The sequence below is a fragment of the Meriones unguiculatus genome, chromosome 3 (assembly GCF_030254825.1).
Source record: "Meriones unguiculatus strain TT.TT164.6M chromosome 3, Bangor_MerUng_6.1, whole genome shotgun sequence".
NCBI classification, from domain to species: Eukaryota; Metazoa; Chordata; class Mammalia; order Rodentia; family Muridae; genus Meriones; species Meriones unguiculatus.
This window is the reverse complement of record NC_083351.1, coordinates 36,740,824-36,756,362: the sequence shown is the minus strand read 5'-3', so window position 1 is coordinate 36,756,362 and position 15,539 is coordinate 36,740,824. Positions and strand designations below refer to the sequence as shown.

The 15,539-nt window shown below is 45.4% G+C and overlaps 1 protein-coding gene across 3 annotated transcripts; it reads left to right on the top strand.

Annotated features, from left to right (window-relative positions):
- The first annotated feature begins 30 nt into the window (after positions 1-30).
- On the top strand, positions 31-14,978 carry Trmo (tRNA methyltransferase O). Of its 3 annotated transcripts, none has more exons than XM_021641505.2 (7): positions 31-157; positions 1,485-1,659; positions 3,116-3,273; positions 6,488-7,126; positions 10,610-10,827; positions 12,342-12,441; positions 14,511-14,978. In XM_021641505.2, exons 1-7 carry the CDS (start codon positions 82-84, stop codon positions 14,519-14,521), a joined length of 1,377 nt encoding a protein of 458 aa, XP_021497180.1. In that variant the 5' UTR covers positions 31-81; the 3' UTR covers positions 14,522-14,978. The 3 variants fall into 3 exon arrangements, with proteins under 3 accessions (XP_021497180.1, XP_021497183.1, XP_060235858.1); XM_060379875.1 differs by having other exon boundaries at positions 37-157; positions 1,472-1,659; XM_021641508.2 differs by lacking the exons at positions 12,342-12,441; positions 14,511-14,978 and having other exon boundaries at positions 10,610-11,168.
- Positions 14,979-15,539: the final 561 nt, after the last annotated feature.

Here is a 15,539-nt window from a genome sequence, read left to right as displayed (position 1 = left end):
GCGCAGGCGCCAGACCCTAAAGGACGGAAGCGGAAGCAGGAAGCTGCGCAGGGCGCAGGGAGGATTCGGAGGACTGTAACCATGCGCGGCTTGGAGAAGCACGGTTCCCGTGCCGCAGCGGCCCCGTGTGGTTGCGCTCAGCCCGCCCTGGAGACAGGTAACTTCTAGGAAACGGGCGGCGGCGTGCCCTGAGCGGCCTCAGGCTAAGCGGCGGAAAGAAAACGAACTGCCTGACGTGCTTTGCTGTCCTTGCCGCCAAAGTAAGGGTCACGTGTCCCCGCGACCACGTGACATGACAAGGCCAACGGGAGTGACACGTGACGTTGTTGGCACACGGGATGTGGCCTGGGCTTTCTCTCTGTATTGTAGCTGCGTCTGCCATGTGTGTTGTACGGTCTTTCTCTTTAGGGAGTTACAGGGAGCTAGGCTGTCTGTGGCTGATGCTGTCATTTGGCCCCAGTTTCTTCATCTTTAATCATCTTCCACAAGAGCATGGCTGAGGATTTAAAAACAACATAAAACCCAAACAAAAATATTGTAAATACTCTTAGACAAAGCTTGTAAGTTGTCAGAAGCATACACGATATAGACGGACAGAGAAAGCCAGTTTTAAGAAGATAATTTACAGTGTGGTGTCTGCTTCTATAGCATTGAAAGTATTATTTATGCTCGAAAGTACACATAAGATCATAATTTTGAAAGGAAATAAGTGATGCTAAAGGCTTTTTGCAGATTTCAGCTCCTGGAAGCAGTCTATAGAGATGCAGGTAGTTAGGTGACACTGTGGTCTTTGGTGTGGCTGGTTGGTATATTATGCTTTAACTTACATACATAATGTTCTCCATGTTTAAGTAATGGAGTGTTCGAATCTACCCCACCCAGTTGGATTTCCTTCTGGACTCACTCTGTAGACCAGGCTGGCCTTGAACTCAGAGATCTGCCTGCCTCTGCCTCCCGAGTGCTGGGATTAACAGCGTGTGTCACTACTGACAGGCAGTAAAAAGTTTTTGTAGGTAAAAAGTAAGGAAACGTTCTGTGAGATACAGTCCCAGGTCTTCCTGGTTGTGCTAATAACATGTAATAAGACAGATTTGATGCAAATGAAGTAAAATGGAGACCTGGAGTGTCTCTTCAAAGAACATAAAGAAAAAATTATAAATATAAATTATGATTTCTACCCCATATAATCAACACATTTGTCATACAAATATAATTTATGTATTTATAGAACGGTAAGTAAAACCTGAGGTGGGTATGCTGGTGCACAGCTGTGGTCCCAGCAGTAGGGGTTCAGGCTGATGCTACAGGTTCATGAGTTTGAGGCTGGCCTGAGCTGCATAGCAGGACTTCGTATTAAAACACGTTTTTAATAGTTGTGTTGCACCTAGATTTTAGAATTATGAAATCAGTACATGAGAGGAAGACCTCTTTTCTTACATCTTTGACTTTTGGAGTAATGATTCTTACCCAGTTTTCTCCCATAGGGAATCTTTTAACTGAGCCAATAGGCTATTTGGAATCATGTTTCTCAGCCAAGATTGGTACGCCAAGGCAGCCATCCATTTGTAGTAACTCCAGAGCCTGTTTGAAGATCAGAAAGAGCATCTTTAATAACCCTGAGCATTCCTTGATGGGCCTAGAACAGTTTTCCCATGTTTGGTAAGTTGCTTTCTAGTTCGAGGTGGTAGCTTGCGCTGTGAGAAAGTATACCAGTTGAGGGCAGCTCTGGAGCCTGCCATCTATACCACCCTTCTCTGCATGATGATGGACTATGTATGGATTCACATTCTCAGTTTGTGCATTTGATTGTTTGCATACAATCAAAGGATACACAGAGGAAACATGTTTTAATTACTGCTGTTCTAATTATGATGGCTGTCTTCTGTTCAGCTGAAACCATAGACCTCCTAAGAGTCAACCTTGGGACCACATCCACAGCTTACTTTTGTACATTTATGGGGTCAAAGCCATGTGCACTTTGTAGCGTGATTGGAAGCTGCTTATGCCGTATGCATGGGCGTGTTGCCTGTGGCATGCCTGCTGGTTCATGTTGTGTGTGGCTACCACTGTGAAACTCTGCTCCAGTAGCAGAATAATTGAAACAGTAACTGGTTAGCCTCAAATCCTAAAATATTTACCATCTGACCTTTTACACAAGTTGTTTGTGGGCCCTGTTGTAAGCCCTTGAAGACTTCAGTGTACTCTCCCTAAAAGACAAACAGCCTTAAAAATTTGGATTCTGCTTGCTCTCATTAGGAATTCTGTTTCTCTCCATGTTTACTTTATCCAACAGGGAAATGCAGTGTTAGGTTTTGGTTTATCCTCTTTTTTTTTTTTTAAGATGGGGTTTCTCGGTGTGACCTTGGCTGTCCTAGACTTGCTTTGTAGACCAGGCTGACCTTAAGCTAACAGAGATCCACCAGCCTCTGCCTCCTGGAGTGCTAGGATCACAGGCGCGCATTATCATGCCTGGCTTTAGTTTATCCTCTTAGTTATTATGGAGGCCCATGTTAGCTATTTTATGGTTCCTGTAGAAGTTCCACGTTCTTGCTCTTTGCTTTGAGTCCTTTGAGTTGAGTTCTTTAATGTTAGTAATTTATGTAAGGATGACTTATATATTGCAAATATTGGCTAACCCACTGTGATTAGCAAACATCTCATAGACCTGAGTGGAATGATTCAGTGAATGCAGACCTGCTGTCTTCTCTCACGGGTTCTGGCTTTCGTACTCCATTTGGGAAGGCCTTATCAAGGTGGACTCTCCTGAACTTCAGTTTCATCACTGTCAGGGTGAGGGCTAACTTATACTCTCCAGGATTGTTGTAGTACAAAATACTATGGAAATGTCTTGCATACTACATGGCAGACGTCAGGCACCTAGAAGTAGTGTCCCTACTTCTGTTAAGTCCCGACTGTATGCCAGTCACTGTGTTGGGTTCGAAGGATGTGGAGATGATACTCTTCTTGCACGGAAGGAGGATGGGCTTATTTTCTTATGACTGATAAATAGAACTATTCTTCCTGTCAGTTAGTGGGAAATTGCATTTCCTCCTCAAATCATTATACTAAAATAATTTGTCCCCTTAAAACAAGTGTTCTGGTTTATTTTCAATAGGGTTTTGTTTGTTTTTCATAAAAATGGCCATTTGAACTACAAGGCAAAAGTGCAGCCCCCCAGGCTGAACGGGGCAAAGACTGGAGTGTTCTCTACAAGGAGCCCACATCGCCCTAATGCAATCGGACTGACGCTGGCCAAGCTGGAGAAGGTGGAAGGTAACTTATCCATTTGCTTTACTGACGATGGCAAGCTGTGAAAGGTGGTAGCTCGCTCACTCACATCCACCTTACTGATGCTGGCGAGCTGGGCAAGGGGAAGGTAGTTCGTTCACTCTACTCTGACCTATCTTGTCTTACTCCTGAAAGTCTTATAAAATCAGCTTAGCATTCACTGCTTGCTGCTAACTTCATGCCAACACTAATGGTATCAATTTTGAGAGCCCTCAGACAGCTAGGGATGTGTGATGATAGAAGGGGTGTTAGCATTGGAAATACTGCAAAACAAGCTCTTGGAAGATGCTCAGAGACTGTTTTTATCATTCTATTATAAAAAAAAGAAGTGCTATTTTTTTAAAAGATTTATTTACTTATTACATATACAGTGTTCTGCCTGAACGCCAGAAGAGGGCACCAGATCTCATTATAAATGAGCCACCATGTGGTTGCTGGGAATTGAACTCAGGACCTCTGGAAAAGCAGCCAGCGCTCTTAACCTCGGAGCCATCTCTCCAGGCCCAGAAGCACTATTTTTAAAAGCTCACAAGTTTTGTAATCATTCGATTAGTAATAAGGTTGTTTAAGACTTGGGGTGTAGGAAATACAAGCTGATTCAGTGTCCTGGGTGTTTTCAGCTATGATGCATAGTGTGTAGCAGCTCATGCATCTCTGGAAAGCAGGAGAGTGTTGTCATTTCTTCTTTGCAGCCTGAAGGAAGGAGACATTTGGGCTACAGTGCAGGCCGTCCACTGTACTATGTGTTTGTGGCCTGGGATTATTACATTACAGGCTCTAGCATATGTCAACTGCAGAAGCACCACAATAGAAAACGGGATTGTGTTTCAGAGAGCTTCTGGTTTTTGTTTGTTTATTGTTTTTGATACAGTCTCATGAATCCAGGTTGACCTTGAAGTCCATATAGAGCTGAAGATGACCTTAAGGCTTCTAATCTCCTGCCTCTACCTCCTGAGTGATATGATTACAAGAGGACATCACAGCACTCAGTTTATGTGGGGACCGGACCCAGGGCTTTGCGCATAGTAGGCAAGCATTCTACCAACTGAGTTCCACCCTAGCTCATAGAGCTTCTCGCTCTTGCATAACAGACTAAGTTTTTGATAGAGAGGCAGAAGACAGCAGCATGTGGGTGGGAGTAGAGAGCTCATTCCAGGTTGTGTCTTGATTGCCTGTTCCTGAAGCCGGCAGAAGCATGGGGCCTACCTCTCTGACTCTTCAGAGCTTTTGTTGCTGAGGATCTGAGGAATTTTTTTTTAATGGTTTTTCAAGACAGAGTTTCTCTGAGTAATCTGCTTATCCTGGAACTTTGGAATTCACTTTGTAGACCAGGCTGGCGTCACACTCAGAGATCCATCTGCCTCTGCCTCTGGGATTAAAGGTGTGTGCCACCACCACTGAGCTGTTGCTGGGGATCTTTTGTTGCTGTTTCCTCCCTGCCCCCCACCCCCTCCCCCGAGACAGAATTTCTGTGTGTAGCCTTAGCTGTCCTGGACTTTGTAGACCAGGCTGGCCTTGAACTCAAATCAATCTGCCTGCCTCTGCCTCCCAGAGTTCTGGGAGGCATGCACCACCACACCCGCCTTGTTGTTGGGGGTCTAATACAACAGGTTTTCAGTGCTCTTCAGGACACTGGACTAAATAGACAAGAAGCTATTTTGTTCTTTTTGGGACCTGAACTCTGCTGAATTGTGCACAGTGTTTGGTATTTTCCCAGCAAATTCATCTGCCTGGTTTTGTTAAGAAGGCTTACCAAATTAGACAACAGCACTAGCACAATTTCTGCTCATTCATGCAAACTCCACGTTATGGTTACTTTTCTATTGCTGTGATAAGAGATGACGAAGGCAGCTTAAAAAAGAAAGTGTTTGTTCAAGGCTTACAGTTTCAGAAGATTACAGTTCATGACTATCATGATGGCTGTGCTTTGGTTCTTATTCAGTCAGTGTTCTGAGAGTCAGGATAGGTGGCTCTGCACCAGGAGCAGAATGTGGACAACAGCAATCCAGTGGGACAGCCGGAGACTTAATATTTAGCTATAGGGTCTTTTGCCCTGCTAACATTTTTTGACTCTTCATGGCCATATTTCTAGTTCTGTGTAACAAAATGATCCAGAGTATATCTATTTAGACAGCACTCCTTGGTGATGTATTTAAGACATTGTTATTTTCCAGGGTCAGCAGGATGGGCTCATCTTTGCTGGTCCCCTGAAGTGAGGTTGTTTGTCACGAGAGTTAATTTCCTCATAGGTGTAGGATCGAGGGCTCCAGCTTTGTGCTGGAACTGGCCGGAGGCACCATCAGGTCCTAAAGGCTTCCCACATTTCTAGGGCATCTATGGCTGCCTGCCACCTGGGCTCCCAGCGTGGCTGTGCACTTCATTAGGCTTCAGGAAGAGCTCATTGGGTTGAGTCAGCAAGGTTGTCCTATATGGGAATCATCATCAGAGGCTAACAGAGCTCTTTGCCATATTCATTTGTTTTTGTTTTTGTTTTTTTAAAGAAAACTTAATACGCACTGATGTTTTACCTGCATGTATATATCTGTGTGAAGGTGCCGAATCCTTTGGAACTGGAGTGACTGACAGTTGTGGGCTGCCATGTGGGTGTTGGGAATTGAACCCGGGTCTTTTGGAAGAGTAGCCAGTGCTCTTAACCACTGAGCCATCTCTCCAGCCTCCTCTTTTGCCATATTCTATGGCTTAGATGTAAGCTGAACTTAGGGAAGGGGTTACACAGGACACGAGCACCAAGTCATGGAGCATGTCAGGCCTTCTAAAGTCTGCTTGCCACCTTGGAAATACACGTCGGTCTTGGTGACGCATGGAGGACTGTGTGTGCGACTGCGTGGCCTGGCAGTGAAGCAACGTGTTCTGGGGGCCTGGCACTCACCGACAAGGCACAGAGGTGTCAGGAAGCCATTGCCGTTCTGTATGAAAAGGCTTGCTTGGAGGTTTGTACTTGTGTCTCTGTGGGATCCAGAAGAAAGAACCAGGAAGGTTTGTAAACGACTTGTTCTGTGAGAGCCCTGAGGAGTGGGAGTTGGGCAGATGAAGATATGGGATTCTAGGCAGAACAGTGTAAGAGGGCTCAGTGAGGTGCAGGCAGGTATTTGAGAGAGACCTGGGGGGATAGTCTTTCCTCCGCTTGCCTGTACCATTGCCTACTCTAAACACATAAAAGGATCTTTATCCCTTTCAGGTGGGGCTGTATACCTCTCTGGAATCGACATGATAAACGGCACACCTGTGCTAGACATAAAGCCCTACATCGCTGACTATGACTCACCACAGAACCTGGAGCCTTTGGAGGACTTCAGTGTCCACAATAACCACCAGAGGCCAAGGGCTGAATCCCAGTCCGATGGCACAACTGACAGTCATGACCAGCGGCTGCTCTCAGAGAAAACACAGCCCTGCTGTAGTGCTGAGGAAAAACCAAAAGGCCTTGAAGACAGAACCTCACAGGAAAACTCACAGAAGTCCAAAGATAATGCAGAAACCCAGCACACTTCACCAGCGGACAGAGAGAGGACAGTGGATTTGACACTGGAATCAAGCAGAGGGGTCAGCACGGGTCTGGTGGGAGAGCAGCTTGGCCCACAGGATCTGAAGGGCTTTCTGGAAGAAGACACAGCTAGGCCAAGGAATGTGGAAGGTGCCTTGGTCCTGCAGGGGCACAGTGCAGAGACACAGTGGGATGCTTCTTGCCATGCCAGGACAGCTGACAGAGCACCCTGCAGCGTCGTGCCCAGCTGGGTGAAGGAGGCCCCCGTAGCCCCTTTACGAGTGCGCTTTACTCCTCATGCAGAGATGGACCTGAGGACGCTCAGTTCAGGAGGTGAGCTTGGGCATCCTGGGTCTGAGAGAGAGAGAGAGATGAGCTTACGTCCTTTTGCTTTGTTTTATTTCTTATTGTGCTGGTATCAGGACCTGTGCACATTAGCTACAGACCCAGTCAAACAATGAGCCTGTCTTTAATGAAAAGTAGCTAGGTTGATCCTTCTGAAAGCAGTATGTGAACTTTGTCAGTTTGACTGGGTTTTTAAGGAGCAGGGTTATAAACTGGGTGCACTATCACATGGCACTTCCTGATTGACAGCTGCTTAGTTGGTGGTTAGTCATAGTGCTCAGAAGGCATCCGTGGAGTATTACAATTGTTTTTTTTATAACTGTGTTTATTTCTCTTTATCCCTGTCAACCCAGCTATCACAGAAATAATTGACTCTTTCATATTTGTTTATAATAAGCTTCACAGCACAGTAACTGAGCACATACTACTCTACGCTTAGCCCTCTAAGCTAATTCCCAGCATGTAACTGAGGGATACTTGCATTTTGTAGCTTTCCTGCTCCAGTTCCTCTCATCCTTACTGGACCTCCACCCATGACTGAGTTCCTTGGCTCAATCCCATACTTCATCTTCTAACTCATCCTCTCTGGTTGGCAGGAAGTCCAGCCCTATTCTCTCCCCTGCTCAGCTGCAAGCTGTTTTATTGACATATCAGGGGACCACTGGAGAGCGGAGTTTATACAACATTAGGACTGGAGATTCTCAGAACAAGGCTTGCAACCAGATTTGGGGGATACAGAAATCAGCATTTGTATTACACAGTAACCTTATGCCTACAGTTGGAGAGTGGCTGCAGCCTCAGCAGTTGCCCATGGCTTGGAGCCTTAGCCTTCATTTATTTAATATTTATTTCATTATTTTAATCGTGTCTATGCATGTGTATCCTTCTTGGGGTTAAAGGTCATGTAGGTGCTGGTGGAGGCCAGAGGAGGCTTGGACTCTCCTGGAGTGAGAGTTACAGGCACTTGTGAACTGCCCAACATGGGTACTAAAAACCAAATTCAAGTTGGTTTTGTATGAGCAGCAAGTGCTTTTAACTGATGAGTTCTGCTTGTTTTTTTGTGTTCTTTTTTCTAGCAGCTTTCAGACAGTGGATTGTGCTTGGTCTGTGCTTGGATACACTCTGTTTCTTATTTGCTTTCCTATCTGGTCAAAGAGTTATCTGTTTTATTGTCAGGGGACCCCAGGATTTCACAGGGAGAGGAGACGTTCCTGCCATAATGCTTTCCCTCACAGCACAAGCACTTCATGCCAAAGAAAGGCCACAGGGCCCTGTTTTGGAGTCCATGTAATACATGGTTTTTAGCATGTGTTGTTTGGTTTCCCCAGTCCTTAGCAGATAGAGAATGAAGGAAGCTGCTGGCTATTCAGAGGTGAAAATGAGGATGCTAGAAAGAAGTAGCTAGTTTTCAAGGAGATGACAGATATCCAAAGGGTTGAGAGCTGTTCTTGTCTTACTTTTCAGTAAAGAGCCAGCATGGCCATAGGAAGAGGAACATGCACTTGTTCCCTTAGCTTCTCCAGTACTGTGTGGCCTTTGAGAGAAGCGTCAGTAAGAAAAAGGCATCAGAAAACCTCTGCCTCCATGGAGCTTTCAGTCTAAGTGTAGAGAGACAGAAGCTCAAGGCACAGGAAGTGAGCACTGCTGGGCAAAGCACACAGAAACATACACTGTTAGAAGGTGACGGTGGCATAGGACAGAGCAAAGAGAAAGGTAGTGTTAGCAGGTTGCATTTGGAAATAGATGACCAGAGGAAGCCTTGCTGAGGAGACACATGAGAGCAGACAACAAGGAGATGGAGCGGGTCAGCTTGACCAGGAAAAGGGTGCACAGCTCCAAGAGGAGGTGTGTGTAGCTCCTAGAGAGGCCGTGTGGCAAAATGAACTGAGGAGGGTCCTAGAGGCTACAGCAAGGGCATGAGGCCACATGGAGTTTTAATGCTGTTGAAGTCCGGCGGCTTATGTCTTCTGATGAAGAAAGACCTACGCCCCTGAGCAGCCTTTACATCATAAAAATCAAGACACCAAGACCTAAGGCCCAGCTTAGGCCTTAGCTGGGCAGACTCAACTAGCTCATCTGAGTTAAGCTTTCCACTTTTCCTCATCCAGGCATGTGGTCACTTATCCTCCCAGGCCCACAAACACGTCTGTCTCCCTCCTTGTCTCCTATCAAAAAAGACCTTCTTTCCTCTTCCCAGAGTTCTTTTCTCTCTACCAGGAAGTTCTGCCCCCCCCATACTTTCCAGCTAATTGGCCAATCAGATTTTTATTGGCAGCCCTTCATCCATACAACACACAAGATATTCCTCGACAATATGCCATTTAAAAAATCTTTGGTCAGGCATGTTGACACACAACTTTCATCCTAGCACTGGGGAGTCAGCCTGATCTACCTAGCAAGTTCCAAGCAAGCCAGGGCTACATAGAGAGACCCTGTCTCAAACCAAAAATATCCCGGAATATACATTCTGTGTGTGTGTGTGTGTGTGTGTGTGTGTGTGTGTTGCACCTGAGCACACCATAGTACCTGTGTGGGTGTCAGAGAACAACTTGCAGGAGTCAGTTCTTCTTCCACCACTGGGTATTGAACTCAGGTTGTCAGGCCATCTCATCAGTCCCTTAAAAAAGTACATGCACACACACACACACATACTACTTTATGTGTGTGAGAGTTTTGCTCTTACATGCTAAGCTATCTCTCCAGACCCCATGTATACTACATTTAAAAACTGAAATATGTTAAAGAATGCATGCACATGGGAGGTTTCGTCACTTGGAGAGGTGAGGTCTCTTTACTGAAATACAAGATTGGGTGGCACAGTGTTTGGCCCTCTCTAAGGTGCTGAGCTTCTAATGGGTCTTTTGAAGTTTTGTTTTACACTCTCTGTCTGTGAGGAATGTGGCATTGCTTCCGGCAGTGGGGTTTGGATGCTTAGTTTTTGCCCCTTATTCCTTCACTCTCTCCCTCCCCTGTAAATGGCCTGGAGTTTACTGTATAGATCAGGCTGACCTTAAACTCCCAGAGATCTGCCTGCCTGCCTAACAAGTGCTGGGATTAAAAGTGTCAGGGGTGGGTAGTGGGCCGCTTTGAGAATACTGGGAATGCCACTTGTTTCCTTAACCATGGCTCTTCCACTGGGAAAATGACAAGAGTTAAGTTATAGAGTGAATATAGAAACTGGTATTTGGTGGACAAAAAAAAAAAAAAAAAGCTTGCTTCTCCTGTTTTGGAGACCTGTTAAAAGTACACCATTAGGATTTTGTTCAGTAAAAGAAAAAAATTTAGCGATGCACAGATTAACTCTAATTATAGTAAATACTTTATGAAGATAATAGTCTCTGAAATGACTAGGTTTCCAGACCCTGTTCATTTCGTGTGCCATGCGAAGCAACCGCATTTTATGCTGAAACTCACTGTTTGGAAGTTTAACCCGCACCGTGTAAGTACAAGCCTGTGTCTTTCTCGTTGCAGACGCTGGTCAGATGTCATTCAAATACTTTCGGTCCACAGAGGAAGCGAAATGTGCCATTGAGGCTGTGCTGTCTGCTGATCCTCGGTCTGTGTACCGCCGGAAGCTCTGTCAGGACCGCCTTTTCTTCTTCACTGTAGACATAGCACATGTCACATGCTGGTTTGGTGATGGCTTTGCAGAGGTTCTGAGGGTTAAACTGGCTTCCCAGCCTGTTCAGGTGACTGACCCTGAGGAATCCTTGGTGGCTCTGGGATCCTGAAGGCTCCTGTTGTGTTTTAGACAGCATTGTTGACCTCTGGATGTATCTGTTTTTGTCATCGGGCTGCTTTGGTTGACACTGTCTGAAATATTTATTGGAAAGAATTTTTTTGTTGTTGTTTTCTCCAGAGGTTTTTCTGTGTCGCCCTGGCTATTTTGGAACTTGCTTTGTAGACCAGGCTGGCCTCAAACTCACAGAGATCCACCTGCCTCTGCCTCCCAAGTGCTGGGATTAAAGGTGTGCTCCATTGTGCCTTTCGAAGGAAATGTATATTAATAAACTTACTGAGAACTGTGAAATACAGAGTACTTACCCTGTGCTTTGCTTCAATGCTGAAGAGTCCCAAAATGCTGCTGTGGGTGACTGCCTGAAAACACTCATCATTCTTAGTGCTTGATACAGTGAACATTCTATTTTATTTTACTAGGTTTTTGAGACAGGGTTTCTCTGTGTCGCCCTGGCTGTCCTGGAACTTTCTCTGTAGACCAGGCTAGCCTTGAACTCAGAGATGCTCCTGCCTGTATCTCCTTGAGCACTCAGAACAAAGGCTTGTGCCACCACTCCTGCTAACAGAGAATTCTAACAGGGCCTTACATAACAGTACACTGCTTTCCTCATGCAAGTGCCTGACCTCAGCCAGCTGTACTGGCTTACACTTTTAGTCCCAGCACTCTGCGGGTAGAAGCAGGCAGATCTCTGTGAGTTCGAGGCCAGCCTGCTCTACAAAGTGAGTTCCAGGACAGCCAGGGCTGTTACACAGAGAAACCCTGTCTCGAAAACCAAACCAAACCAACCAACCAACCAACCAACCAACCAACCAACCAACCAAATAAAAAAGCCTGAAGAGCCTGACCTCTCTATTCTGTTATAAATCACAGAGTTATAATGTCTTAGGTGACTAACAAGTAGAATCAAGTAACTGTAGAAACCTTTATGGATTAAATTCCTGCATTTGAGGGACTTTGTGACACACAAATAGAAACTCTGAGCTTCTTTGACTATCCTTGAGTCAGAAAACAAACCTCCTCCCTCAACCTCAAGAATGTTGTTACTGGTTTGTTCCTGACTTGCTCTGTGACTGAAGAAGCTGCCGAAACTCAGCTTTTGATGATTAATATAAGACAAACAAGATGTGGGACAGAGGTCACGGCAGACTCTCATGTAGCCCAGGCTAGCCTGCCGTTCTGATCCTGGGTCTGGGATTATAGGCGTGTAACACCACACCTGGCTCAAGATGCGTCTTGTGCCGCAAGTCATGGTTTGTGGAGGAAGTAGACATAAATAAGTCAGTGCTTACAGGTTGGTAAACTAATTAGCACCACACAGTCCTGGGCCATGTAGGAAGTGATTGTGGAAATGTATGGCCTGTAGGTGATTTTAATGAGATGATCTGAGATAACCGAGGCTTTATGATCAGTGTAACCAGATTAGACACCTGTCAACATGACGCTCTTTCCCAATCTCTGCTGCAGATCTCAGAGCTGATTGATCAAGGTTTGGAAAGGACCCCACAGCCTGTGCAAACTTGCCCAGCCATTGTGGCTGATGACATTCCACTCCTGCGCCAGACTGGTTTGTAGCTGTTTGTTACCTTTGACATTACTCACGATGTTTTGGGACAAGATCTAAAATCAATTTTCCTAAACCTTCTTTATTTTTAAAATATAGATTGTAGGAATTTGTAAAAATAGCTCAGAGGTCCCTTTTAGTCTTTACCTGGCTTCTTCCATTGGAAACATCTAGAAATATAGTTTAGTATCATAGCTAAGAAGTAGGCATTGGTAGGGTCTACTGCTTAGTCTGATTCCGATGCCTTTTTTGTATGTGTGTACTCATGTCGGTCTGTTGTATGGATATGTGCACGTGTGTGTGGGTGTGGAGGCCAGAAATGGTATCCAGTTAAAAAGACAATTATAACAAAACAAAACCTAACTCTTGGAGTCAGGTATGGTAGGCCTTTAATTCCAGCCCCCAGGAGGCAAAGCCAGGCAGATCTCTGGGTTTATAGGCCAGCCTGTTCTACAAAGAAAGTTCCAGAACAGCTAGGGCTACACATAGAAACCCTGTCTCAAAACACCCAAACCAAAAACAAACCAAAATATCTCTGAAAATAGAGTCCTTTTGTTTTTATTTTTTTGAGACAGGGTTTCTCTGTGTAGCCTTGATTGTCCTAGAAATTGCTCTGTAGACCAGGCTGCCCTTGAACTCAAGAGATCCATCAGCCTGTGCCTCCTGAGTGCTGGAAATTAAAGGGGAGGGCCACCATGCCCCTGGCATAGCTACTCTTTCATACATTTGTATTTATTTATTTATTTATTTATGTGTGTACATTTATGAGTACAGATACATCCCTATGAGGCTCAGAGAGAACTTTCTGGGGATGGGTTTTCTCCTCCTACTAAGTGGATCCTGGGGATTGAGCTTAGGTTATCAAGCCTGGTAGCAAGTGCCCTTACCCCCTAAGCCAACTCACTACCCCCCACAGCCCTGTTCTTTTTCTTGCTGAAGCTAAAATTGCTCTTTATATTGCCAGAGGAAGACTGTAATAAAAACTACTCAACCAACAAAACAAAATCCAAGAAACAACACATGATACAGATAGGCTCACAAAGCTAGAAATATTTGTTGATGGTCCTCTTCAGAAAGACTGCTGGCTATTGATCTAGAACATTGATTCTCCCAACTGGTATTTACAGTTCCAGAAAAGTTATTTGTGCATCAAGTTTTAATACTGTCACATACTTCTGAGATCTTCTTTGTGGTTTGAAGGGGTTTATATCACTGTTAGAAATTTTGTAGACTAAAAGTTAAATTATAGCTTATTTTTATATTTCCTATAGGTCTTAGAGTTTTATATTTCCTATCTGTCTTGCTACAGTGTAACACCATGACCAAAAAGACAGTTGGGGAAAGAACTTCCTTATGCTGTTCATTACTAAAGGAAGTCAGGACAGGAACTCAGGGCAGGAACCTGGAGGTAAGGGCTGATCTAGAGGCCATGGAGGGGTGCTGCTCACTGGCTTGCTCCTCAGGCTTGCTCAGCCTGCCTTCTTATGGAACCCAGGACCACCTACCCAGGGATGGCACCTCCTACAGAGGGCTGGGCCCTCCCCTATTGATCACTGACTAAGAAAATGCCTTACAGCTGGATCTTATAGAGACCTTTCCTCAACTGAGGCTCCTTCCTCTCCGATGACTCTAGCTTGTGTCAAGTTTGCACACAAAACCAGCCAGTACACTGTTCATATATAAAAAATGAGATCATACAAATCCATGCTTATACAATGTGTAGAAGGTTCTGGAAGGATGGACACACATACTGGTGAAGATTACTTATTTTCTTGGTGCTATGGGCTAAATAGTGTCCCCTGCCTCCTGGGCAAGTGCCCTGAGCCATAGCCCTAGCCCAATGGCATCTCTTCAGTGTTCTCTGGAACGCACTGGGAAAGGCATTATTTGCTATATTGCCTTCAGTCCACTGTGAGTTTTTTGACCAGGAGTGCATCTGATTTTTATATGTGGAACTTAGGAAAATGTCCTTTCCACTTGGAGTGGATGTTGGTTGTGTGTAACCTAATGAGTTAGATTTCTGTGTTTAAATTCACCACTGTATATCCTTCCTTCCATGGCCCCCGAAATAGGGTGCTTATAAAAAAGGACTTGCATTTCCTGCCGTGTCACCTGTGAATCACGGAGCCCAAACTGACATTGCACATGATGGGCTGTGGACCTTTATCATGCTTGAGTAGTAACTGGAGCTGAAGCCTTGTCCCTGGGGTGGCCAGCTGTTTCCTGCTTTCCCAGATCTTCAGGCACAGCCGTGTTCCTCAGAGGAATAGAGGGCTTCCTGCCGCATGGTGCTGCTGGCCGAGGTCCGAGCCAACAGCATTCCTTGGTCCAGAATGGCCAGAGCTGTTCATCCTGTCTGGACCAAGATGCTCCTGCTCATCGCCATCTACTGGTCCACTGTGTCCTTGTGCTGCAGAGCACTCAACTTACCACGTGACTGCAGAGGTTGCTCTCAGGAAGTCCCTAAGGCTGACTCTGGCCCACTGTCTGATAGGAGCCCTTTGGAGTCGTCAGCAATAAAAACCCACTTTGGAAACCAAGACTGGCTGTGTACAATAAGTGAGAGGCTATGCTGAGGTGTGTGTGTGTTGGTGGGGGGAGTGGCATGAGGAAGGCCAGGCTGTGGTGTTGGCAGGGCAGAGCCTATGTGTGGTGTGGAGTAGGACTGTCCATAGACTTGGAAGTGGGAGAGGAGTCTCTCTGAGAACTGGTAGAAGCAAGGAGGATACAATTCAGAAACACTTGGCACTAGGGAGACCAGATTATTTTCTTTCTGGGCATTTTCTTTTTTAAATGTACTCTCCTAACTTCCTATAATTTTATTGTATGTGATGAATGTTTTGCCTGCCTGACCCACATGTGTGTAGTACCCTCAGAGGCCAAAAGGGGGTGTCAGATCCTCTGGGATTGGAGCTACACACTCCTTAAGAACCATGTGGGTTCTGGGAGCTGAACCCAGGTCCTCTGCAAGTGCAGGAAGTTCTTGTAACAGCTGAGCCTTCTTCTGCTCCTCTTGCCAACATGCACCCTCAGGTACACTGAAGGGTACTTTAGAGCACAGGTGCGGGACTGGACATGACTCAACCATTAACACCTGCAGC